The following is a 27,339-nucleotide window of genomic DNA, read 5'->3' as shown; positions in this document are numbered from 1 at the left end:
AAACATTTTTTGAGCGTTGGTGTATCGTTATTTATTATGTTCAATCACGACTTCCGATTCGCGACTGCATATATAAATTATAAATACCTAAACGAAATATCTACCACTTTAGTTATGCATATAGATAATGTCTTAGTTGTTGTGTATGTTCCGTGTTGTATCCAGTAAATATAATATATATGTTTTGTAGGTATTAATAATTAATTAATTGATAGTTATTAAAGGTTAGGGTAGGTATATAGTCCTGCATATAGTTGTTAAGCACATTTAGAGGTCGTAAAAAACTACTTGAATGAAGTACATATCGTTTTGCTTGGGTTACAGTAGCGTTTTTTAAAGTTTTTGATTTTTGACTTTCGTCACTTTATTTTTGTGATTTTTGACTTTATATTCGTTTTTTGCCGTTGTAGTCCTGTTTGTAAATACCATACAAAAGTTGTGGCATCCTCTCCTCGTTACACCCATTCGACTATTTGTACCTTTGACCTGATTTTCATATTTTTTACTTTGCTTGTTTACCCATAATACAATGTTCTAATACAAATATATATTCTTTTAATATTTAAATTTTCATTTCACTGAATTTTAAAAGAGCACTTTTGTTTAACTTTTAAATTTTTTGAATTCTATTTTCTTTGTTTTATTATCTGCTCTATATTTTATCAAAACAGAATATCTTGAAACAATCAAAAACAATTTTGAAACCGCAATGCCTTGTTTGGATGACTGGATAATCCTTAAATAAATATTGGTTTTTTATCTATGGGACGGCAATATGCAATGGACTTTAATTTCGCAAAAACAAAAGAAACTAAGATGAAGTTCTGACTAGATTTTGAATTGCAACCAACATTGCTTGGCTTTTACTTTGATTTAAAATATTTTGTTGAACACCAAATTGTTCTTTCTCAAAATGTTTAGCTTTTTTCGTTCTTTAAGTTTATAGATTGTGGTACTTAATGCCTAAGTAACTTCCCAACAGAAATTAAGTATTTGGTTTTCTTATATAAATTGTTAACATTTATTTTCTTAGCCTAAACAATTTTGAAACAATTTTTGTTGTTTTTGGGGTATTGAAACACGCATACATTGAAAGCAGCATAACTACAATAAAATACAAATATATGAATATATATCTGATGATCTTTAATTAGATTCGGATATCAGGATTTTAACAAATTAAGTCCCTAACAGGTCCATGTATTTTACAAACATTTATTTGCTCATTATAACGAATAGGTTATAATCTTGCTTCTAGAATGTGCAAATAAATTGCAGTTTTTAAAATATATGACCTGGTAAGGGAAGCTGTCATCATCTTTATATCGTTATCCCATCAAAGACTACATATTTTTATTATTTATGCTTGCTTTTGTTTTTGCAGCACCCTAAACACAATATCACTCACGCGCTCAGACTTATCCGAATATGCATTTATATGTTTATGTTTTTGTTTATGTATGTGTGTGTGTGTAGGTGTATGTGTCTGTGTTGGTTAAACAATTCTTCGCCAATCGTATAGAAAAACAACTCTTAACTTTTCCATTTAACTTTGCTTCCGCAATTAACTTAATTCATAGACAAAATGAATGTTTTACATTTTAGAATCGACAAAACTTTGAAACTAATTTACATATGAAAATGCTTGTGTGTTCTTTTGGGTGTTTGATGAAACGAAAACTTTATAATGTTTGCTGGTATGGGTGTGTATCTGTGTGGCCTGCCTTGCACATTTTCCTTCATACCCTTGTATAAATAATTCTTTTTCCTTGTTTTTGGTTTGTATAAAATTTTACACAATTATTTTCTGCAACTCTTGTATTGCATCATTATTTTCTGCATGTCTGAGTATATTCTTAATAGCTTAACAATTATGCTGAAGGGGTAACTCGGTTGGCATTCCACTTGCAATTGTTTTTTGGGGCTCGTGGTCTCGACCATGTCTCCATGTCAGACGTAAATTGCTTAGAGCAGAAGTCTCGTGAATTCTGCAATTAAAAATAATGAAAGGGAAAGAGTTGTTACAAAAATGTAATTACTAAGGTTTCTATTTTATTTTATGAGGCATAACATATAACACGTTCCCGTTCAAAGAGAGAATCTTGCCGCAAATAATATCTAGGTAGGCGACAAACTGCACTCGAGTGGCAATAGTATTGATATGCGTAGGGCCGATAATACATAATATTCTTAAGACAACAGTTGAGCTCAATTTGAGTCAATTTACTGATAATATTGACAGCAATAAAGTAGATTTGTGATGAAGTACCTACTCCCCTGACAATTGAATGACCATCCAACGACCAAAACCTTTCTCGGATGAAAAATAACCCTACTACACAAACTGTCGCCCAGGGCGGGGTAATCACGCCTCCGTTCTCTACGGAGACGGTTTTTTTACGACCTAAAATCCCACGGATCTGGTTCTCCGGAGGCGGTGTACGTGTTGCTCCGCTCTGGCCTATCCTCCAATCTCCTTATCCTTCACCGCAATGCAGTGTCAGCGAAAAAATCAAACGCAAAGGCGTTGCGTATACGCAGTGTGTGCTCTATATAGTGTACTGGTCGGATGTCGATATAGTTGACGATGCCGGTGCAAAGTAAATAGAGTAGAGTAAAGGCGAAAGCAACGAAACCAGCAAAATGAGTAAATAAATTGCAGATGCCAGCAAACAAATGGTTGGCAAGGACGAGAAGCGGGCTGGGCCAGTACTTTGCTGAACTGGACTCGATAAGTACACTTAAAGAAAATCATTTACATAATTATTTAAATATATAGTTATTACCAAAGGTGTCATGGTTAAGCACTCGATATGTAGTTTAGCCTCCAGAGAAAGCTTGCCTAATAAAACTATTAATTTATTTAAGAAAATTATAATGTTTTTTCGACTGCTCTCCAGAGTGGGTGGGTGACATGTCAATGCGTTACAAGGTCAAAGTATCAACCAGCAAGGCGATGGCATATGAACCTAATGATACAAGGGATTCCAAGCCCGGCAAACTCACGCACACACCTCTACAAGAGGAGAAACAAAAAAAAAACAAAGCACACATACGGGCTGAGAGGACACTCGAGTCTCTGTTAGTGCGCGTTTGTGTGAGTGTGTTTTTGTTTGTATTTGTGCATGTCCCCGTATTAGTTTAAGTTTATTAAACCAATTTAATGCCACGCAAGGGAATTCTGTGCTGCCTTTTTTGCTGTAAGTGCAGAATTACAAAGGACAGGAGGATCCTGAGGTAAACCCCAGTGCCTAGAGCTCTTGTTTCACTCTATTCAAGGTTAACTGCATTATAGTCTCTTACTATTTTTTGTTTATTTTTCTCCAGCCACGTACATTGGCTCAGCCGAAAAGTTTTTTATGTCTGGAAGACCCCCAGACTGTTTAGGCTCCTCTGAGCGAGAGCGACTTTCAGATACCTTATAATTATCCCTTAAATGGAAAATCTTTTGAACTGATTGGCTCTATAGAAAAGTTTTCTGATCACTTACTAGAGCCACAATCTTGCAGGACCCGGGGCATGGTAATTTGGTAGTAAGTACTGGGCATAAAAAACTTTACGAGTAAACAAACAAGTCAACATTGTGGCGTTTTGGGTGAACCATTCCTCCTGTTGGCATTATCCAAGGTTAATAAACTTTATTGTCGCCGTGTTTGTCTGGCTGATTTATGGGCGTAACATTTTCGGTGGGTTGGACAAATATTGACGCGGGAGGTTACCATATTTTATGCTACCACTTGATTAACTTAACGCTCAGACAGCCGCAGCTGCAGTTGAATCCATGAAAGCATATGAGTTCTTGAGGCTTTTTTAGGATGATTCTTGGAAATAAAATGAAACAGAAATCTTACTTTATGAAGCACCAAGGTCAGTGTACCTTCACACAAATTTCAAGCAATTTTAAAAGCTATTCGAATTCAATTCCGTTCAATTTCTCTCTCTTATTTCTGTGGCATACACGCATGTCCTTCCGCGTGGTCGCCTGCGTCAGCAGTGTCCTTTGTCTGTTTTGTCGGCTGCACTCACCCTCGTAATTGATGCGGCCATCCTGGTCCAAGTCGGCGATGGCCAGGAGCTGCTCCAGCTGCGCCTCGTTCAAGGGCTCCCCAATCATCTCCATGGCGGTCTGCAGCTCGTCGCGCGTTATAAATCCATTACCATCACGATCGAATACTCTAAGGATAAAATGCGATGCCAGAGATTCTAGGAAGTTATGGGATTTGAGCACAAGGACTCACCTAAATGCGGCTATCAAGTCCTCGGTGACATCATCGGCCTCGTCCGCCGGCTTGCTGTTGCTGGCGCTCTCCTCATGTTGCTGCTGCTCGTCCCGCAGGGCCTGGATCCTGCCAACCCATTGCAGGAACTCAGCCTCGTTGATTAAGCCATTGCCTGAAAAACAGAGGAGAGTAAAGTGAAAAACCAAGTTTAAAAGAAAAAAAGCAAAAACAAGCTCTTAAAACATTCGCTGAAAATATAGTTTGAATAAACCGCATAAAGTATAAGCTCCTTAAGCGGAAAATATGTTAATTTCACACAATTTTAATTCCTAACAACACAATTACCCATTAAATAGCATTATAGTTTTAATCCTTTAGAAAATCCCTTTTTATCCGCCCACCTAGAGCTGCAAACATTTCCAGTAAAAAGTGTTGGCAAATAAAAAAAAGATGTACATATAAATGAAATGCATTTTTGCATTGTTGGTGGCCCTTCAGCCCACCCGCTTGGCGAAAATGTTTACACGCCTCAATCCGCCGCAACGAGGACATCCTTTGTTGCTGGCAGGACATGCTCTTTCGGGCTTCCTGCAGCTTCCTCGCAATTCAAATGTTGCCTACTTTTGTGCGCCCAGGTGGCATTGTCAGAAGCATTTCCGGCTGAGATCTCTCTGGGAAACCATTAACCAGAAAAAAAGAGAATGAAAGAAACGAGAAGGAAAACCAAGAAAATCCAAAATCAAAAGCCAGGCTAAGGGAAATTCCTAAGCCGAAGCTCCCAGTGACTGACTCAACTTTCCCGTACTGCCTCTGAAACTTTTATAATTAAACGCAGAAGATATGGCGTCCGGAAAGAAAAACCTTTTGCGCGTTCGTCCTTGACCTTCAGAGCACCGAACACAAAAAAATCCATGATAATAAAAATGGTAACGAACAGTAAAAAAAACACATGAAAACAAGCCGAAAAGAGAACCGTCTCTGCGCGAATGGGAATGAAAATGAAGTTAAAATCTGCGATAATCTAGGCTGGCATAAGTTTGGTAGAAAGCCCCCAAAAGAAAAGGGAGGGCCTGCCATTTTTTGTATATATCATCTCTAATTGCAATTTGTTTGACCAAACCGAGATATCATAATTAGAATTGCTAATTTATTTGTGGGTCGCCCAAACTTGAAAGACGGGAATAAATGTGTAATTTAATTAAATTAAATGTCAATAAAGAACTCAAAGTCAGCCGAAATTGAATTGTAAATCAGATACATATAATTATTCTGGCGATGAGCTTAAAAAACTAGAACCAAGGGATCGTAAAGAATTGCTTTCTGGTAATTACGAAATGTGACTTTTTCTTCTTTTTTGCATGGTTGGCATCAAAAACACATTAAGGGTCAAACAACCCGATGGCCATTTTGCATCAATTAAGCCAGGCCAAGTCCGCACCAAGTTCCTTGGCCCGAAGCCAGCCGGCTTGATACGCAACTTGATACAAATATTGTCCCATCGTCAACACATCAACATATCAGAGTGATTGCTTTGGGTATTTGCTCATATGTTGCACCCCCAGCACCCCAGACCCCAAAAACATGGTCTTGCAGGACCCATTATTGTCATCATAGAGCTCAGCCTGGCCATGTTCTTGTGCCGTTTTCTAAGCATTTGCCTGCTTCTGGGCTTCCTGCTGCTCTTGTCGGACTGACATCTGGGTGACATTTGTGTTGGCTGCTTGAAAAATATTTTCATTTGTGCTTAGCGGGTCTCAACCTCGAGAGTCCTCGTCCCGCAAGTTGTCATTGGCACAGGATATTGTGGCACAGTCATGGATGAAATAATAGCACTGAATAATTATTCTCATGATATGTCTTAACAATTATAACCTATAATGGCTTTGAAGATATAAAACATAAGCTAATTAAGTTGAAATTAAAATAAACAATTATTTTATATATTTTTCCAGCCATTATAGTCTCTTTCTTGTTCAAATCTATCAGTTCTTTCTGCGAAAGATTGTCGGCTTTTCATGTTGGTTTTCCTTTTTATTTCAAACAGCATTTCCCAAGTGCCGAGCCCCCATACTTGAGAGGCCTTCCTTTGCTTTCCTCCTTTTTTTAAATACAAAACTAAATGCACATTATCTCTATCTCTCGGCGTCTATCTCCGCCAACGTCTGTGTCTGTCTGCCGAAAGGACAAGTCCAAGGATAATGAAAATGGCTTGCTTATATGTGTATGTTGATGTTGTCGTTGCCGTTGCCGCCATTGTCATCGCCTGGCGTCCTTTTTTTCAGCTCTCTTATAGCTTTATGTGGCATAAGGACATGCCTTGGCATTGCCATCGAGGGCGTTTCTGCCAGCGACTGTTTTGTCGCACATTTCGGTAATGTCCTGGCTTGCGTGCAGCATGTCCTGTACAGGAGCCGCCACTCCTGTTACATATGTTCCAGCTCACTCGCCTCGTTAAGCAAAGCAACGAATTTTCAAGCTTGACCTGCAGTTTGCGAGCTAGTCCTGGCATTGATCGATGCCCGGGGAAAGACAAAGCAAGCTCTCTCTAAACTGGAATTTATTTGTAGTTTGTGTTGGGGTTTCTCTCCATTCCAAAACCAACCAACTTAATCAATCAAAGGTGGCGAAATAATTAAATCACGAATTTTAAACGGCAGTGCCACATTTGGGATGCAACTATTTCAATCACAGGACCTGAAAGCTGTTCTGGCCAAGTGACAGCGACGACAACAGGCATAACAAATGGCCTCTGCGGTGTGGCAGTGCACTACCCTCAGGGGGAGTAGGTGGCTGGGTGGCAGGATGCGCAGGACTTGTGGAGGTGTGTGGCAACAACTTCATGCCAAAGTGTAATCAATTATTGGCCAATGTGGCAAGTTGTTGGCTGGCAGAGGTCACAAAACGAGTACAGTGTTGCATAATTGAAAATATTTTATAAATATGTTGTAATAAACATTGAAGAAATATCATATTTTATGCAAAAAGTACGGTTATAAAGTTTTAAAAAATAATTTTCTAACAAATCTCATGTAAGTTTTCCTCTCTAAAAAATATATTCATGGGAATGTGTGTCATCCTTGTTACTGCTGGTCTCTAATGGCATCAACCGGAAACGGAAGCTCGCAGGGAGGCAACACTGTAAGTGTATTAGTGGGGAAGAGGCTCCCTCAATTGTTTGATTGTTGCTTTGCAGTGCAGCGACGTGAACTGAGGACGTCCAATGGGTATGTGTATTTTGGCCACATTTGAGCTTGTAAAACAGGCAATAAACGCTGACTAACACAGGCACTGTATATACACAATCGCACACGTAGAAGCGAGTGCCTTTGATGGCCAATAAATTACCTGGCAGCTGGCCATTAATTAAATTCAGTCAAAAGGAAGCTCTGCCCTGGCCAACGCTGCGTATGTGCAATGTCTGCTCCTAATGGCAAAATTCCTTCGCCTCAGGAATGCAGTTCAAGGCAGCGATTTTTCAGAGGGGATCTCAAATGAACTTTGAACTTATAACTCCCGTTCTGCCCCTCCTCTCTGATGATTTTCATGTCTGTGGCCCATTTCGGAGGCACTTTCCTTCATTTTTCCACTCGCCTTCCCAGCCAGTCAGCAATTTTGGAATGGAATTTTCGGTGTTGGTATTTTAAGCTGTATTTAACTTTGGGGCCATTTCGAAGGACTCCAAAGGACCTCTGGCCATTGGTTATGCAAAACGTACTTGTACTCTCTGGAAATTCGATTAGGGCTCCATCTGCAAATGCAATGGGTGGCAGGGTGGGTGGCTCTGTCGGGTGGTGGTGCAATTGTTGTGGCTCCGACAGTTGTGGCTAATGTGAAATGTGGTTGCGGGAAACTAATTTAACGCAACACGGAGGCAAAGAGATTCCCTGTGGGCCTGGCTTTGAAACTTAACAACTGCCTAATAGGGCATTTAATGGCTGGCGGGTGGCGGCTGTCGGCCATGGCTTTTATGTGGATGTAGCGCCTAAAAGCCTAGCAGCCTAAAAGTCACATCTGTGCGAACATCCTGCTACCGGGCGATCGAAATTAATTGCGTTGGAAAGGCCAACCGTGGCAACAATTATTTTTAAATGCCGCAAAATGTCACCGAACATAAATTGTCGATGTACGGTCTGCTTAAGCGGCAATTGACCCCAAAAAAAAATAGAAGAATAAATAGAAAACAGAAGAAAAACCAAAGCCAAGAACTGTTGCTTGCGTGAGGTCCTGCCCCGATAAGGACACGCATAAATAAGTGGAAGAAAAAGGCTCCGCCAGGTGGTCACTTAGCAGTGGACGAATGGCTAAATCAGCGTTTCTTGCCACTCCTCCCACTCGGGGCCAACCGCTCGCGAGTGTCATTGAAACCCCAGGAATGTTAATGAAGCCATAAAGTGCACGATTTAAGCCACATTCAACAGCTTGGCCGGGCCCTAATCGAAACACTGCGGCAGTCTTTGTCTCTGCTGGCCGTTTGCTAGCCATCCCCATTTCGGGGAAAAAGTTGCTGCCACTTTATGGTTATTTGGTTGCCTCTGATTGGGTTCAAGCACCTGCTTAATATGCATTTCAAAATCCACGAAAAGTTGTGAAGTGGCCAACCAGCGGATATTGGAGATTTTCGCTAAAACTTTCTTAACTTCCAAAGACTCTGAAACTTTGTTCTGGAATATAAAGTTACCGAAAATCAGTGCCTTAAGTTGTACGAGCAGTGGTTATGATATTTTATTTTATTTATGATCTTTGTTGAAAATAATTGGCAAGCCCTTTGAGTTTCAGGTGACAGCTCTTTCTTGGGTTTGAATTCCAAATAACTTCTAATTTGCATTGCCAGAGCCAGCTTTTATTTTGTCTGTCTGGCACATGTTGGCTGCAGTGTTGCCTGTCAGCTTACAGGACACAATCATATGGGTGGCTCTGTGGGGAGGTCGTGGCTGCAACACTCGTCTGCCGGTGGCAGGCATCACTGGAGACGCTTCCCCACCGCTCTCTGGCCGGTCTGGTGGGGAATGTCAGCAACAGTTGCCCGTTGTTATATGATAAATGTCACTCGCCTTGCCACACGCCCTCCTTGCCACTCGCCTCCTTGCACCACGGTCCCTGTACGTGACCGAGTTTAAATTTACAGAATTTTCACTGAGCAGATCTCTAGATAAGAGTCGGCCAATATTTAAATACCTGAACGGCGATTAAGTCAAAATCAATTAACACAATCAGTTGGCAAACAAAAGTGACCTGAAAAGGGCTGTGTCAAGGTCTTTTGTTTGGTTAATATTCAAACTAACAAAGAAGGTAAGTCTTTCAGTGTACTGTGTATTTAAATTACTTTCTACCCATTTAAGGATAAGTCCATTATTGACACGTACGCGCTGTGGCCTGGACTACAATTACATTTTAATGGGGGAAATTCAATTTTCTGCCAGCTTGCTCCAATTTAATTTTAATATGCATCGCTTGCTGGATTTTATGAATGAAAAATAAATTGTCTGAATTTCCAACCTCGCAAGAATGCAACAAGCCGAAAGATACAACCCACCGCCCACCTCCAACATCCTCCCCGGATTACAAGAAAAATTCTGTTACAGCTTCCCGCCTTGGCTGGGGAATTTCTTCAATAAAAATTGCATTTCCTAACGAGTAAATTAAATGAGAAAAGCTTCGGCCGTCACGGGGGAAACAAATGGAATTGGCTTAAAGCCATGTCCAGTCTCTAAGCTGAGCTGAAAGTTGTTAAAACAGACGTTTGCCGGGAATTGAATTATTCAATAGTACTCTCTCAGGGGAAATTATCACCGATTGCCAACTTTCAGGGCTAAACTTGATTAAATGCCGGCATAGCCAATCGCCGACATGCCTCGATGGGTTTAATTAACCTTTCCCGACGGCCTCTTTCAACTGCCCCACAACGGCGCTGAATTATTAAAGAGTCGACAAACAAAAACACACTCGGAGGGCATAACTGTTGCACTTCCACAGGCTGTTGCTGCCACAGGTTGTCACAGGACAGTGGGGTGATGGGCGTTGAAAGGGCCAGCTGAAGTGGCATGTTGCTTTTGCTTTGGCTGTTTCAGGTTTCAGGTGAAAGTGGCACTTACCTGAGTGGCTGGCCTCACGTATGAGATCGTGTATGATTTCATCACGCACATTAATGCCCAGGTTCTTTAGCATAAACTGCAGCTCGTTGGCGGTGACACGGCCGTCACGATTTCTGTCTAGTAGATCGAATGCTGTGCGTAGGTCTGAAAAATAAATCAAATAAGGACATTATTATTAAAGCTTTGGAATCCTAATAGTCTCTTATCAAGTGTTCTTCCGAAAAGGCTCATAAATGCTTCTCAGAAGCGATTGCTGTAGGCCCCAACTGAATATATACCTCAACCCCTTTTCAATTGTGCGGTTTGGCCCGAAAAAAGGAAATTAAGTATTCGCCGTGTGGGCCACACCAGCCTACACAGGCCACACAAGTATTTACATATCAGCAGGACACAAATTGCGTCTTAAGCTCTGGGCCATGTTCCCTACCTCCGTGCCAAAAGTATGTTTGCCACAAAAAGGAAAAATATATACTATACACATTTGGGGAATGGCGAGTCGTAAAAATCAAAGCCAGTTTCTGGGGAAATGCGTGATTTCTGGTGGCGTGTTATTTATTTTCCTTTTTGCTACTTTTGGTACTGCATCTGGAAAAGTTATGGAACATGCGAAAAACATTGAAAAACATTGCAAATTGTTTATCGCCTGATAGGGCGGCATTTACTTGTTTTTCTCCGGCTTGCCATTTGAATTGTTTGTGGAAAAAAACACTGCATGCTTTCAGGCGTTTGCTAAACCAAAGGCGGAAATTGCTGGCTTAAAACTCTTATTCGGAATTTGTAAAAAGTGGTGGGCGGGCCGAGGGCCTTGCACAATAATTAAGGCCTTGCGATGGCCTTCTCTGCGGCACGCCAAGAGCCAAGGAACCAGAAGCCAGGACCTCAACCTCAACCTCAGCTCTGTCTGGGGTGCGACTCCTCGACCCCAATGCCAAATCGATCAAACTTGCAATTGGCCTGCCCGAAACAGGCCATAAATACAGCCTTTTAGCCAAAAACTTGTAATTTTTCCAATTGGGCATAACTTTGCGTGCAATTTGTTATGCATAACTTTTTGGAAAATATTGTAATTTCTATAAGAATACAGTTTTTGATGGATATTGGTAACCTTTAAAAAAATGAATGTATTTTATCTGTTTTAGACTTTAAGTCTTTAATTCCTGACAGAAAGGAAAAAAACAAAAACTGAACGAATTTTAGACCTGAGAAGGAATAGAAAATCCTTTAAAAGCAGTCACCCATTGCGCAGGAAGAATGGAAAAGGGAAGAAGATATGCGAAAATTGCATGTAAATTGCTTTGGGCCAAAGCCGCTTTCCCGGCCCTCCTGCCCCTCTTTTCCGCCGTATGTAGAGCACTTCCGTTTGCCGTTGCTTTGTTAATACGACCACATACACCCACAGCTATACACCCGCCTCTAGACCCTCCCTAGAGGGTCCTGCGGTGGTGTGCGATACTTGTATAGTTTGTAATTGCACACGTGTTTATACTTCAAATATTGACACATTGACACCAATATTTCACAGTGCTGTGTCTGCAGCTTGCCAGGATGTGAGGGATGGGATGACAGGTGTCGGGACTGGAACATATTGAGGTTACCGCCTGGTAGCCTATCCTGTCCCGTCCCGGCGCATTTATTGGCATCTAGTTAAGTCGCTGTCGCCGCCTTTCTATATTCGTTCCTCCAAAGCAAATTCGAATTAGTTTGCATACGAACTTTCACTTTAAAATGTTATTTGTTTCTATTTTGTTCTAAATCGAATTCGAATGGAAAGTTCTGATAATGCCACTGCGGGAACCCCCTTTGGCATTCATCGCCCGGCGCAAGTAACTAATCTGGACACTGTCAGAACAAAGTGTTGGCATTAGCAATTAGCGAAAGTTTTTAATTGCCTTATTAAATCGAGACAAAGACTAACTTCAGTTGTCAACAGCTCACTGCTGGCCTTTCCCGCTTCTCCCGACTTTCCCCGCAAAATTCCCAACATTTCCATGACAAAGTCAAAGTGCGTTGTGGCAAAAAGTTGGCAATCTGTAAGTGTCGCTATAACTAATTGAAAGGACACACACAGGGAGAAAAATGAAGATTTAGAAAGCAATGCAAATATTTTCTCCACTTTTATATTATTTAGATAGAGATATTTTCAACTTACTTAATACTATAGATCAGGGGTGCTCAAATTCGTCTTATGGCAGTGCGTTTACTAACACAGACACAAGAAAACGTGTACATTAGTAGCGGCGCTTTAGTGTTGGGGCGCAACTGTGCACTGAGAGAAAAAAAAGCAGTTTTAAATATTTATTTATTTTTTTTTTTTAATATTTGGCTTAAAAAAGATTCAATATTTATATTAATTTTAGTGGTTGATAATTTTAATTGAGCTTCCAGATTATTATTTAGTCCCACGAAATAAATCAAAAGCCAAAGCAGACAGAAGAATAAGTTCCAGTGCATGTGCTCGAGGAAAAAACAAAAACAAAATACACTGCGTTCAGCGAAGCGTGACGACGGATAGAGATGTAATGAAGAAACAAGCAAAATTGTTTTTGTTTCGCATGGTAATCGAAGCCCATATGCACGGTGCTTATGGGCGCACTAGCCATAAGCACAGAGCATCTACAAAAACAAAAGTGCACTCAGTGTATAGGCGTTGAGCACCCCTGCTATAGATTATGTTTCTAGAGGTTCATAAATTAATGTATTGAATATGATGATGGATTGGTGGAACAGTTGATGGATTGGTGGAGAATCGATCCACAAATCGATTGAGGTACTCCGCTCAAGGATCAGATGGAAATTGGCAAAGATATGGGTTTCGCAGTGGGTGATATTGGGCTCCCATGCATTTTTCATCATTTTTGAAGGGGACCCATCAGAAAAATTGACAAAAAAGTGAAAAAATAATTTTCTTTCAGATTTTGATGCAGATTGATGGAGAATCGGTCTACAAATCGATTAAGGGACTCCGCTCAAGGATCAGATGAAAATTGGCAAAGATATGGCTTTCGCAGTGGGTGATATTGGGCTCCCATGCATTTTTCATCATTTTTGAAGGGGACCCATCAAAAAATTGACAAAAAAGTGAAAAAATAATTTTCTTTCAGATTTTGATGCAGATTGATGGAGAATCGATCCACAAATCGATTGAGGTACTCCGCTCAAGGATCAGATGGAAATTGGCAAAGATATGGGCTTCGCGATGGGTGATATTGGGCTCCCATGCATTTTCATCATTTTTGAAGGGGACCCATCAGCAAAATTGACAAAAAAGTGAAAAAATAATTTTCTTTCAGATTTTGATGCAGATTGATGGAGAATCGATCCACAAATCGATTGAGGTACTCCGCTCAAGGATCAGATGGGAATTGGCAAAGATATGGCTTTCGCGGTGGGTGAAATTGGGCTCCCATGCATTTTTCATCATTTTTGAAGGGGACCCATCAGCAAAATTGACAAAAAAGTGAAAAAATAATTTTCTTTCAGATTTTGATGCAGATTGATGGAGAATCGATCCACAAATCGATTGAGGTACTCCGCTCAAGGATCAGATGGAATATTTAAGCCCAAACTACTGTTTATTTTCCCTCTCTGTAGGAACCCTTTCAGAGACCTCCACATGTACTCATTGTCCTTCCAAATGTGAGGCATCTCCCCCTTATTTTCCACTGCACTCGAGCAATAAAACTTTTAGCGGGAAAGTGAATGAAAAACATTTGTTGTTCGTTGTCTGTTTGGGTTTGCCTCCGACGTCTGCCTTCCGACCCCGCAATGTCGCTTATTTTTCCCCGTTGTCAATGAACTTGATAATTGCATTGCATTGCTGGGAATCTCGGCAGACTCTTTAGTACCTCTCCGGGGTCTCGTTTTTTCGGAGGAAGAAGTGTAATTGAGTTGGAGGCAAACTTGCCGACATCCATACATATAAATTGCACTTGCACTTCCCTGCTCTGCTCCGCCCTCGTAAATAACGCTTAAAGGCGCAAAGTTTTTTAGCTTGGAAAGTTTTGGTGGAAAACCCACACATATATTGGGAAAAGATTTGCTGCAGTGGAGGGGAAGGAACATGGCTATATGCAGAAGCCAGAGTGACCATGAAATGTGGCTGCAACAGCCGCACCCGCGTTCGACTTTGTGGCGGCAGTGCCAGATCTGGCCACCCATTTTGGCCTTTATCAAGGTTAAGGATATATTTCATAATATTTCTAATATTTTCCCGATTTGACCTTTTGTCTATAGACCTTGGCTTAGCAGGCTTTAAAAAGTAAAGTTCAGCCATGACTGCGAACAAATCCAAATCTGCGTATTCTGAATTTCCATGACTATTAATAGCCTGGCAATGGCGATATTAATCCCCTTTTATGTTCGCTCTGAAATTAAATTATCCTGCATAAAGGACGCGGCCGGAACGTTTTGCGCGAGCTTTTCAACACTTCAAACGTGTCAAATTGAAGTGGGCGTGGGCGCTGCTTCGAGGACCTCTATTTGTCACACACATATCGGAGAAGTGGTTGTGGCGCAGGACTCGGAGTTGAAAATAAAGTTGGTAGAACTAAGGAAAATTTAACTATTATATGGTACGACCTAAAGTTGAACTTTCTTTGGAAAAAACCTTTAATTAAGAGCCTAGCCTTATAAAAGTAATAATGGTCTTTGTTAGAACCCCCCGATAAGATATAATGTATGGTAATTCCTGGAAAATCAGCAAAAGGAAATAATGAAAACAATAATAGCGTAGAAAGTTGTCGTGCTGATTAGATTGGAAATTCCGTTGATTGTGCTGGCATTTGTTGTGTTTGTGTTTGTTTTTGGGCATTTGTTTGATTCGTGTGGGTGGCTGGCTGGGCATGACACACGACTCTTTTTGATTATTTACCCGCCAGCAGCCACTGTTATAATTTGTATTTTAAACATGGCCAGTAAACAAGCATATTGATTCCCAGAGATAATTGTTTCGCACTCCCCTAGCAACACCCGAGTATCAGGTGCCTGGCTGGCACTATCGTCAACACTACAGATAACTATTAAAACAGTATTACATTTATTTTTTAACACAAAATAGGAGAATATATTATGTCCATACTTAGCTCACCTCGCACTTGACTTGCGATTGCTTTGTGATCCATTTCTGGTTTTTTTCTGTTTCTATTAAGTATTTATAGATATAGTGTTTTTGTGTTATTTTCGACGTCTCTGGACGCCCGTTTGCTTGTTATTATCGCACTGTTTTTTCTGCCCGGCAATTATTACTTTTACTTTTTGCGGGTCTGTGGTGCTTGCTTGTGTCTCTGTTAACGGGGCGTATGAGTAACGTCGGCGATTTGTTTATCCTCAAAATAGCTTAAAAATATCAGAGCAAGAGGGAAATGAGAATCGGAATCATTAACTGTTGATCTTGGCAGAACAACGGGCAAACAATTCAGAAATATCATAATGTTCTTGGTTCGGTTTCGTACACTCCCCTTTCTGGGGTTTTAATTGCAATTAATTGCACAAATCGCGACCGAATGAGGTCGAATGGCACACCGCCCTCCATGGCCCCGTTTCAGGGTCAGGGCCTCTTATTCTACCATGTGGTGGGGTGCTTTGTTTTATTTTCCATCAATACCACCCAATCAAGTGTCCCGACACTTGTCGGCTTTCTTCAATTTATCGCCCGGCGCTGGCCGGGTTCCCCCCCGACCTGATATTCCAATAATTATGCAGCCTGACAGCCATTTCTCCTTTGAGGCCAATAAATATACGTCAGTGGAAATGCAAATTGAAAGTTTATTGGCAGAGCAGAGAGAAGCTAACTCGATTACAGAAGTTTCTTTAACATAGACATCAGATGTTATCCTTAAAGTTAAAAGCTATTGATTACTCATTTCCGATAAAGTTGTTTTCATTTTACCCAGACTAGATAACTAATTTAGGAACTGACCCAACTAATGTCCCCTTATCAGCCTGCCAGGCTTTTCCCACCGTCCATTTGGATATCTGACACCCATCACCAGATAGGAGAACTAATGTCTGCTTCATCGGATTGACTCATCCTCGCATTTGTCATCCAATTACTGCTTTTCACATGTGCATAATGCAGCGCAAAAGTGTCGAGTGACATAACAGACTCCTTTTGGGTGTCCTGGTTTCAGTTCCTTGGCTTCAGAGTCCTGGCCAGCCCAGGACCAAGACCAAGACAGGCTCATAGACAGACACTTCAAGGACACACGTTACGCCTCAATTACGCGCACTGAACTCAAACTATTTGGCGGGGGAGTGTCTTTCGAAACCAAAACAAGAACATAACCATTAGATTTCTTAAATTCTTACAAAGATTATAGCGGTATCTGCTTAACTGGCAGATCCAAGAAATTAGGAATTTTGATAGGAGCAGATTTGGTGATAGTGAGATAGCGCTACGATAGTGCGGTTGTTTGTTAGTTGGCGACAATCCGTCGCAACCGTTTTTGTTGGCTAACCGCGTCGACTTCGAAACTGAAACTGAACGCCATGAAAGTCGGAGGAACCTCATGAATGGCAGACCCCATTGGCAGCAGCCTCGGGTCCACCCCCCTGCCGCCATCTACCGCTAGTCGCGAGCCGAAAGAGCCTTCGGGATTTCGCACGAAACCGAGACGCGGAGCTTTGGGGGCTTCGGCGGAATTTCATTCATCGCCGGGGCAACCAACAATTCTGTTTTGTTTTTGTTGCTGCTTCTGTTTTCATAACGTTCTTCTCCACAGAGCGAAACGGTGCCACAAAAGGAGAAAGAGCGGAGAACCGAAGATGCAAAGAAAGAGAGAGGGAAAGTACTGATTGGAATGTTTTTTGGGGTTTCCGCTTTTGACTCAGAGTTCACGTGATGGGGTTTCGCGCTTTTTGAAGGACTTTTCGGGTTGAATTATTTAATTTTTTTAATGTGATCATTATTGTTTTGGGGGTGACTATATAATTATTATACTCTTTATAAGGTTTAAAGCTTAAATTGGGGGGCACTTTTTGCTTGGCTCTCTTCATGACATATAAATAATACTAGTATTTATAATTGAACAAAAAAAATATAAACTTTAACTAAAAGTTTCAAAAAAAATTACGTATACGCCATGTTGGAAATATTACGTATACACCCTGTATGCCGCCCCTCAAAAATATGCAAAACAAAAAAGGGAGAAACCTTCCAGTAACCTTGCACCCGACAAAACAACAACAACAAAACGCAAAAGCAACTGCATTCTGTGCATTGCGAAGGGGCAATGCACGAAGTGCAGTCTACCTCTCTCTTTTTAGACTGGCTGGAATTGCACGAAGCCGACTGAGTCTCTCTTTCTACGGGGCCCTCTCGCTTGCACCAACACGGAGGAAGCCCGTTTGTTTGGCTCAGCGAAAGTGGGGAACAAAACAAAATGAAGGAGAATCCGAATTCGTTGTTGTTTTTATCGCAGGCATGGGAAAATGGGAAGGGTAGATGGACACGGGGCATACGTAAGGTTTATGCAACGGTATCTCTGGATTTTTATGTAATTCTCAATTAAAACGCTTTGAGGGCTTACGTGATAATATATGAATATTATTATGCCTAATTGCTGGAAATTTATAATGAAGCCATTGTGGAATTAAATTTCTCCCCTCACAGTTAACTTTACTACAAATTAAGACACAAAGACACCGGGTTGAAGGAACCCTTTAACAAACGAGCCACAATCCTTTAAAAAACGTCCCGTTTGGCTCTTCCTTTATCTCTTTGTTTTAAGAATTCCCCACAGTTCGTTCAACTCGAATGCAAACAACTTTTTAATGAAAATTAATTAGGAAAAGTTTGAGGCAGCTAACGGAATGTAATGCAAGCCGATTGGAAAAATTCCTAGTTGGATAGAGTTCCCAATATGTGCAGCTTCCCAACAGGACGATGGCCCCTTCTAAAGGATAAGGTCACCGGTTCGTCGTAAAATACAAATTACGCCGCAAAAAACTTTCCCCGGAGGCGTAAATTGTATTAGGCGCCGAATAACTAACTATCTGGGCCCAAAAGCCTAGAAGAATCCTTCGAAAGGCGTGAAATACAACAAAAAACAGAGAAATAATACAGCGTGGGTAAGACACAAATGAAGTCACGTGCCAACGCCAGAGGGCGCCACCCACGGACTGTGGCCTGACATCGGTTAAGGCGTCGGATTTTAATGCCTAATCACATTCCCACAGACTTTAAGGGCACTGGGAGAAAAAGTATAGACTTTATTAAATACCAATATTAAGAAGATTTCCCACTTTTTCACACTTTGATATTTTTTCAGGTCTTAGGTCATATTTATTCTTTGTTTGAAAGTCCATTATACCATCTTCTAGCAGGTACCTCGATACATTTTGAATTCTCTGTAACATTTTGCAGTTAAAAAGGCACATTACTTTCCTTTAATATGAAAATTGTTATCTCGACTGCAAGACTTGATATTTGCTTTTTAATGCCAGCAAATGCATCATAAATTTATCCTTTACGAGGCGATGGCCATTAGAGAAGCGATTCTGGCTTTTTATCTGTGGACTTTTCCCTTTTTTATGGGCCGTCAGAATGCCCAAGGCCACTCATGTGCACGCGAATGGCCTGGGGAGTAAGTGCAGCTGGATTCCGATTCAATGTCCTGCATTAATATGCAAAAATCAATCCGAGGGCCACTGGCATCGTCAAAATCTTTCATACACAAAACGTGCCCGCTAAACGAGCCCAAAAAAGGGGTATCGGAAGAGTTGGGGGATGGGAGGTCGGTGGGTGGTGAGTGGGGTCAAGGACTGAGGCACGCACAGAAGCAGACTACAAAACAATTTTTCATCTCGCTTTGTTATTGAATCCATTTACGTGACCAAATTAGCGCCTTTCATATCGAAATCGTCTTTGTTTTGGTTTTTACAATTTTACAGTACATCAATATGGAAATTGCACACAAAATATATATTTAAGTACTGGCAGTGATAAATATATTGTGAGCCAGATAATCAGCTTAATTTAGTAATGTGAGAACATTTTAAAGGGGTGTGGTGTTTCAAAATATTGCATAATATTGAAATCAAACAAAAGAAGAATCGAGTGCGTATGTTTCTCTTTTTGATATCATGGGAATGTGTTTTTTAAAGATCTTTTTTTGAAAATCAAACAGAAAAAACACAGTATAAATCACTTTTTAAAGTAAAATTGAAATTGCACAGCAACAAACGTTCTCATTTTTCACTTTCCCTCTCAAACTTTTCCTGGCTAATTGTCTTGCCGCCCATAATTTAGCTTGAGTAGCAGCAAGCCGTGAATTCTGAGGCACAAAAAACTGTCAACGTTGTGTAACCATAAATCAAGTGGCAGGCGTGTCCGGGTCCCTTAAAATCAAAAAAAAAAAAAAAAAGAAGCGTAAATAAATGCAAACTGGCGAAAAATAAATGAAAATATTGCTGCCTTTGACTGTCAGGTTTCATCAACGGCGAAGTGGCAACAAATTAACTGCCGAGCCGAAACAAACACGCACAGAAGGAACAGACACACACCCACCCACCCACACACACACACACTGGGAAGATAATTTTCCGCGCGATAAGAGAGAAAGAGTGGGGGCTATTCCGGTAGAAAGAGAGGGCGCGATAGACCATACACGTGGCTGCTGCTGACAAACGTTTAATTAGTTTTACAAGTGTGGCGACAAATTGACATTGCCCATGTCCCGGCGAGTTGATTGCTGTTGGCAAATTAGCAATATTTTAGCTTTCGAACGGGTGTTCGGGCATGTATCGATAACCACCTGAACGATAACCGCCGACTAAAGTTCGCTTTCTGGCCAAGTTTCCAAAATAATACTCACACTTGTCATCTTTGCTCATATTGGCAAAGCGTTCTCGCCAATCGATCGGCCGGTCTTTTTTATGGTTCTTGGTAGCACTATCAATCAGTCAGTTGGTCAATCACTCAGTCAATCGGTTCATCAATCAATCAATCACTGCTGGGGAGAGACACTCGAGAGGGCACTTCCGACCGCTACATAAGCTGGCGATATTCTGGTAGGGCGCGAAATATAATGCTGCAGGAATGCCAGCGTTACCGCGCGATTTATCTACGAAAACTCCAAGATAATGACTGGGAATGAAACGGACTAACCCGGAGCCCGGACGTTTTGTGTTTTTTTTCGCCTATATTGTATTATATTTCATTTGGCCGGGTGATAGCACCACCCTCCCACCGCTCCCCGAAGATAACTAACAGAGTTATCAGCTGTAGTGCCCAAATCTGGCTGGGAGGTAGGTGCTAGTGGGTGGTGGGTGGGCGTTGCGGGTGTGGGTATGTGGTATAAACTGGGATGGGCCAGCCAGCGGGTTGTCTGATTTCATTAAGTGCTATTCTATATATGTCGTAATAGTATTTACTCTCGTCTTTATTGCCCATATTATTGTTCTTCTTATTATTAGTCTTATCTTGATTTCATTTGTCTGATTACACGGCTGAGTGAGACAATCAGACAGGCCACAAGTGGGGCCTTAGCCCAAAAAGAGAGGAAAAGCGTTTCAATGGGTTGTCTTGATAAGTTGGCAAGATAAAAGTGTAAAACTAGAAGTCGTTTTAGTCTCAAAAGTTAGTTAGTAAAGTTAGTAGTAAGGACTATACTATAATAATACTTCTGTCTGAAAGTTTAAAGACAACTTGAGTTACCTTTGGGATATCTTTAATATGAAGAAAGTAAGACCCTGGCCCATAATGAGTCACACGACATTTATGATTGTTTTTCTCGCTACTTGTGTGCCACTTTTGTGGCCTCAAATATTTGCTGGAGATCACTGACTGACATCAATGTCAAATGAAAGTGCCTGCAGCGATTAAAGCGACTTGTTTGGCTTGTCAGCCGGAAAATGTGTCACATGAGCGGTGTGGGATCAGTTGGCCAAAAACCGACAGCATCTTATCTGATTCGTCTTTCAATGGCAAACACCTTTATAGCAAATCGGGCAGGGAGTTGGATTCCCAGAAAACTGGCAGAGCAGGTATCATTATTACTCTGCATATATAAATTTTATATCTCCGAGCGTTTTTTTCTGTTTTCAAAACTTTATTTGTTTGCTAATAGGGCACGTGATATGTGGGTGTCGGGTATGGGTATCTCATCCGCTACTATCGCACCTCAAAAGGAGGCGCGTTAATTAAATTTCAACTCGATTATGGCTATCATGATTAGATTATAGCCCCACAGAGCTCCTCAAAAATGTTGTTTAGGTATATCTTTAAGTGCACTTGTCCGAAGTCTAAAATTAGTGGCTGCACGCATAAGATATATTTAGCCAGCATGCAAAAGGCGGTCTGAAAATGTCGGCCCGAAGTTTACACCTTCGAGCTCATTGCGTATACGCAGTGTGGGCCTGTTTATCTTTGTGCATAAATTAGCCATTATTATGAATACACAACACCATTTATTAACCTATATTTAGCTGGACGTCGTTTTCCGAGAAGATCAGAGGTCAGTAGTCGAGGACTTTCTTGTTTTGTTTGTAAACAATTTTCGGGGTAATTTGTGGTTCGATTTTGGTTACTTACCTTTGATTTCCACCTCTGTGAATGGTTTCTTTTTGACAGACTGCGAAATGGAAAACAAACGAAGCGAAAGTGAAAATCAAATAAATACAGCGACCAGTCAAAATAAACCGATCCGAAATGGGCGGAATAATCACCTTGGTGGCCCGTTTGCCCAGCAAAGCTGTTCCCAGCATCTGAGGAGAAAATAACAAAACAAATGCACATTTTAATATACATACGTAGTACTAACTAATTGACTTACAGCCAAGCGAAAATGTTAGGTAGACATGCCCAGAAAAGTGTTGCATACTCTTAAGCGCTGGGGGGAAATTGTCTGGGTCTCGAGGGGGAGTGTGATATATATTTTTATATTTCGTCTATTAGTGTTTTTATTTTTGACACTCTGTCTATTACGTTGTTATTTTAGCCACTGCTCGCATTTGTTGTTTTTCTGATCTATTTAAATTTCCGAGGAATTCCGAACATCTCAGGCCAAAAAAAAACCTGGCTAAATGCAATTAGTTAGATCCTATAGTCCAATAAAACAGAATCCCTCAGTTTGGTCAAATATGAGAGCTTCAAACACACTATTTTTCGATTCAACTCGACGGGAGGCAAGGAAAGTTTTCGTGATTTTTATTTATTTATTGGCCAATCCAATTACGTAGTCAATGGCAAGAATTTAAACAATTTTTGATTAATTACCCAAATGAAATGGCGAATTGCAAATATATATTAAGTGTGTGAAAAGATCAAATTTAAGCAATTTTCGGAAACAAAACAACTTTAAAATGCATTTTGCGCCACAGGAAAATGGCGAAAGTATATTAAGGCTTAATTTAAAAGTGTTTCATTGTCTTAATTTGGCATGTTATTGATTGAAATTGTTAATTAAATTTTCCATTAAGGTTTATTGTTTACAACTTGTAACCTTTGAAGTATGTTTCTCCCTTTTTATATTCAAGCCCACATAATTGGGAATTGTTATGCCAAAGACACTGCCATGTAAAAAGCCTTGGCCCAGGTTAGTTACCTTAACACTTGGCCAACACAAAGGCAGATGCTAACTTGGCCTGGCTCACGTGCCAAGACGCATAAAATGTAAACAAATTAATAAATTTATAGACAACGACTTTTTAATGCCCGTTTAATGGCATTCTTTGACACTTTTTGCTCGAATTCACCTGTTTGTCGGATATTATCTGTTTTTATGTTCCTCAAAGCCTTGCCAAAATCATAAATCTATAGCTTGTTTTGCTCAAAATCCAGACAGAATATAATTTTTTTCGGTTGCCGCGTCAATGGGAAATTTTGATGAAGATATATCGAAACTTTGGACCCCATAGCACTATAGAAGCCATAGAAAAATGGATTTGAACCAAAATTCCCATAAGCTAACTGTCTCGATTAGTGTGTGCTCACACGATTATAAAATATACAAATCAGAAAAGGTAAAGAAAAGTTAATAATCGCCATTGTTTATATTGGCGGAGCATATATGCGTCTATTGCGATAAACAATCGACTTTTTAATGTCTTGAAAAGCACTGGAACAGCAATCCCTGTTCGACGAAAGTCTTCTACGGGGTCACATTAAGAAACCATTATGAGGCGACACAGACACAGAAACAGAACACGAAAAGCTAATTTACCACCGGAATCTGCATATATCTCGGCATTCAGCAGCATTCACATCCCATTTATGGATGGCAGTGTGTTTTTCCACATTAACGATGTGTTTTTGGACTACAATGTTATAGAAGGCGACAGAGAAGAGATTTTATGACTGCCTACTGAAAGAAAATAGGATGCAATGTTGTGGAACAACTTTATGAGGCTCTCGTCTCGATATTCGCTTTGAGATTTATTTTCGTCTGGCTTTTCAGCACTTGTCTGGCTTTAATAGGCCAGAGAGGGTTCTACTCAATTTGGGCAAGTTTGTAAAATGAGTAATTATTAGAACTTTGTCTACAAAGGGGCTGTAAAAACCAGGAAACAAATTCTTGACTTATGGTCCCGAGTTTACGGGCCTTTAAGCGCTAAGAATAATATATGGCCGATCCAACTTTTTCATGTGATATTTAAAATAAATATTTCACTTTCACAAATAGCCCGAATTTCATTAAATGGCATTTGGTTAGCCTAAATACTTGGTGGGAGATTTCGTAATTAACAAATACGATCGGCTAATTTCCATATTATGCGACCCTCGCGCAACGTATTACCAATATTGTTATTAAAATTATTTATAGCCCGAGAAGCAGCCCCAGAAACGAGAGGGCCACAATTAATATTTGCTCGTCATAAACGGAATAAAAACAAATTTGTGTATATAGCTCGGGCAGCTTTAGTACCTGCCAGGCGGAGAACGAAAGTTGTTGGCACCATTGAAAAGCAATTAAGTAAATATTTATACAAATGCGAGCAGGTTTAGTCGATTCCTCTGATTCGTGTCGATCATTAGATTGTGATGGCGAGGGATTGGGTTTTCTTCGGGTTCATTGTCGGGGTAATGCTTCACTTACCTTCAGTTGTTGGCGTAGTCCGCTCATGGGGCTCATTCAAAGATCTGATAACCAAAAAGGTGTTTTAAACGAGCAAGTGCTGGGTGCCGGTGGCGTATGAGTAATTTTTTTGAAAAAAGCAAAAAATCAAACTCTTGGCTCGGTTGGCCTAGTTTCTATATATGTTTAGTTTTTATCGCCGTATTTACTAGCACTTAAATGTGTATTAACTTGTACTTTTCAGCCTTAGATGCTCTTTTTTCCACAAATATGAATTTGCGTTCTTTGTTTAATTTTATTGTCTGTATGGATGAGTGTTAACTCTTGTCTAGAGGATTATTGATGATTTGTCACCGTGTTCTTTTGTGTATAATTTCTGAATATATTTCTGTTTGAAAAGCGCGCGCGACTCTGTCGACGATCGTCTCGCCTCGGAATCCCAAACAATATTGAGCATTCGACGCTGCCTCGATGCCCACGAAACGCTGCCAAAAAAATAAAAAAAAAAAAAAAGCGAAAACCGAAATGAACATGTTGTCGAAGTTCGAGAAAGAGCAAAGGCGAGAGGTATTCTCTCTCGGAGCTATATGTTTTTGAACACATATTTTGAAATCTCGCCTCGTTCTGGGATTGCCATTTTGTTAATTTTAATTTTTTGATTTATCTGCGCCGATTTCACAGAGATCTCTCTCCCTCCTCTCTCGTTGTCAACAAGCAGTGCCGGCAAAAATCGAAAATACATATCCGATCTTGTGACGAGGCGGTTTTCTTGTTGGCTATATGTACTCGTATCTAAAGAAAGAACTGTGCCATCAGAAGAAGTCATGGGACAAGCACTTGGCCAAACACGTTTCCCCATATTTGTTTATCAATGCGCCCCAGTGATCAGCGCCATTTGGCGCTAAAGTCCCGAACATGCCACATTAAGCCCACATTATTATGGCTAAGATCCGCCCTCCGTTATATAAACGATTCTTTTCGGCCAGAATGTTTTATATTTAGTTCGGCGCACGGACTCGAGTCATTCAACCCGGTGGCACTTGCCGAAAGGCCTATGCAGTTGCAAGTGCCGTCGTGTGTCCACGTTGCGTATGAGTTATTTTTAACAATTACCAAAAACAAAAAGCAACACACAAAAGTTGGCAGGCGGCGACAGAGCAGAAATCGAAGGAATCTTTGATAATTTTAATTAGGCAGCTGTCGTGGAGCGTTCACTCGCCTTGCAGCAGCAGGTAAGGTGTCTAAAAATGACACATTGCTCATACGCCGGGGGGTCGCCTCGATTCTTTGTTGTTTTAGCTTATTTTTAAGGAAGTTCATTCTCCAGCTAAGTAAATATGTGCACATTAAATATGAAGCCACATTTTTAAAGGCAAACACATCAATTCAAAACTGAACTTCAGCTTAATTGGTAGAAAGTGTCATTAAAAATTACACAACTACCTCAGGTCAGTCACTTATAATTACCATTATCAGTGAGAGGCTTTTCCCTAGACGTTGTAGAAATTGAAGATTCAGATTTTATGTGTTTCAAGCAGAAGAAACCAGACTGGGATTGAGATTGTTTATGGAATCATTATCAGTTCATAAACGTAGCGGACAGACAGCCAACTTTTATGAGTTATTCATTGAATGCAAATTGTTCCCAAATAAAAAAAAAATTGGAAAAACTGCCAAAACCAAAACCTTTGACCAAAATCTGTGCCAAAAGAGCAAGGAAATTATTATGGCTAAGAAATCGGCGTCCCTGGCTCTTTATAGATTTCCAATGTAAATATTTACAATGTTTATTTTTAAACCATATAGGTATATATAATATACATGTTTGTACATCGTGCTTGGTGTATTTCATGTTATGATCGTGCTAGATAAATATTATGAAACTTTGGTGCTGTAGTGTACAATTGCCATTTAATCGGCCAGATCCCGTGATTTACGCCGGATCGGGGAACGTTAGCTTATTAACTGGAAGCGTTCGATCTAAACTGGGTGTTAATGACTCTGGGAACTGAACTCTGACGCTGATATTTTAGCAACTTTAGTTAGTTATCGGCAAACAGGAATGTCGCACTGGGCGGGCTGGGGGCTTAATGACAGTGCTGTGATATCATCGTTGGGTACACAACAGACCCCGAGTACTGTCAGGCGGCCAAACGAAGCGTGAAAAGCATCCAAGGTCGAAAGCCAAACAAATGGAACTCTAAACAGTGTAACAGTGCCATGTAACGGAAGCCAGTGCACTTACGGCAAGCGGGTTTGAACTGTTATCCTCTTGGTCCGAAATCTTGGCCAACACACACGAACACTACTTTTGGTCAACCCAATCGCCCAGCACTCGCCCGCAGAAAGAGTTGCTTGGACACGCGACCTCTTGACTCTTTTTTTAGAACGACTGCCGCTGCCGCCGACACTTTTTGAACTGTGCAGCGGTCTCTGGCTGTTGCTCGGTTTATTCGGCGGCCCACTGATCACTCAGCCGCACACATAAATGTCCACTAACGAGACGCGGCCCAGCCCCAAAAACATCATTATTTGTGCACAGGAAGAAATCACCAAATCAGAACCCAATCATTAAATCCCTGTCGCCACAAATTACGTGTCAGATTAATGGATGTAAGAGTGAATCAATTTGTCATTCGCAAATCGAAATTTTAGGTTTTTGGCCACTAAATTAAAATGACAGGTTCTAAATTGTCGAATTTCAATAATAAATATGCCGATGAATAAAGTATTAATAGCTCTACTGATCAGATCATTTACAAATAACTTTTTTGAAGTATTTTGGCTTTTATCATCCATTGTCTTTAATGAGAATCAACACACAATACTTTTTTAGGATCAACACAATCATAAAATAATAAATAAAACCGCATAAACAATTTTGAAACAATAACGAATTATTTCCCTGTGTATGTCAAGCAAATTTGCTTTGTGGGTGCTGCCAACAGATCCACAATGATTTTTTGTTGGGCTTCCTATGGTGGCGCTGTTAATGGGCATGCGTGGAAATTCTGG

At 40.5% G+C, this 27,339-nt stretch overlaps 1 protein-coding gene across 6 annotated transcripts; it reads right to left on the bottom strand.

The window, feature by feature from the left end:
* Positions 1-5: 5 nt before the first annotated feature.
* On the bottom strand, positions 6-26,585 carry Eip63F-1 (Ecdysone-induced protein 63F 1). Of its 6 annotated transcripts, none has more exons than XM_017242886.3 (7): positions 26,570-26,585; positions 21,977-22,015; positions 21,843-21,882; positions 10,313-10,456; positions 4,239-4,392; positions 4,027-4,175; positions 6-1,988 (listed from the first exon to the last, which is right to left on the bottom strand). In XM_017242886.3, exons 2-7 carry the CDS (start codon positions 22,013-22,015, stop codon positions 1,966-1,968), a joined length of 549 nt encoding a protein of 182 aa, XP_017098375.1. In that variant the 5' UTR covers positions 26,570-26,585; the 3' UTR covers positions 6-1,965. The 6 variants fall into 6 exon arrangements, with proteins under 6 accessions (XP_017098375.1, XP_017098374.1, XP_043065598.1 ...); XM_017242885.3 differs by lacking the exon at positions 26,570-26,585 and adding an exon at positions 24,346-24,779; XM_043209663.2 differs by lacking the exons at positions 21,843-21,882; positions 21,977-22,015; positions 26,570-26,585 and adding exons at positions 15,390-15,646; positions 16,619-16,778.
* Positions 26,586-27,339: the final 754 nt, after the last annotated feature.

The sequence above is a fragment of the Drosophila bipectinata genome, chromosome 3L (genome assembly GCF_030179905.1).
Source record: "Drosophila bipectinata strain 14024-0381.07 chromosome 3L, DbipHiC1v2, whole genome shotgun sequence".
Lineage (NCBI taxonomy): Eukaryota > Metazoa > Arthropoda > Insecta > Diptera > Drosophilidae > Drosophila > Drosophila bipectinata.
This window is presented reverse-complemented; position numbering and strand designations above follow the sequence as displayed.

Bases quoted from the DNA above. Each gene is read 5' to 3' on its own strand.
- Eip63F-1 (XM_017242885.3), bottom strand. From the start codon at position 24,381: ATGAGCCCCATGAGCGGACTACGCCAACAACTGAAG. The intron at 10,457-21,842 runs GTAAGTAACCAA...TTTATTTTTCAG, and splicing joins CACAGAGGTGGAAATCAAAG to ACCTACGCACAGCATTCGAT. The intron at 1,989-4,026 runs GTGAGTGCAGCC...TTTTAATTGCAG, and splicing joins TGGCCGCATCAATTACGAGG to AATTCACGAGACTTCTGCTC.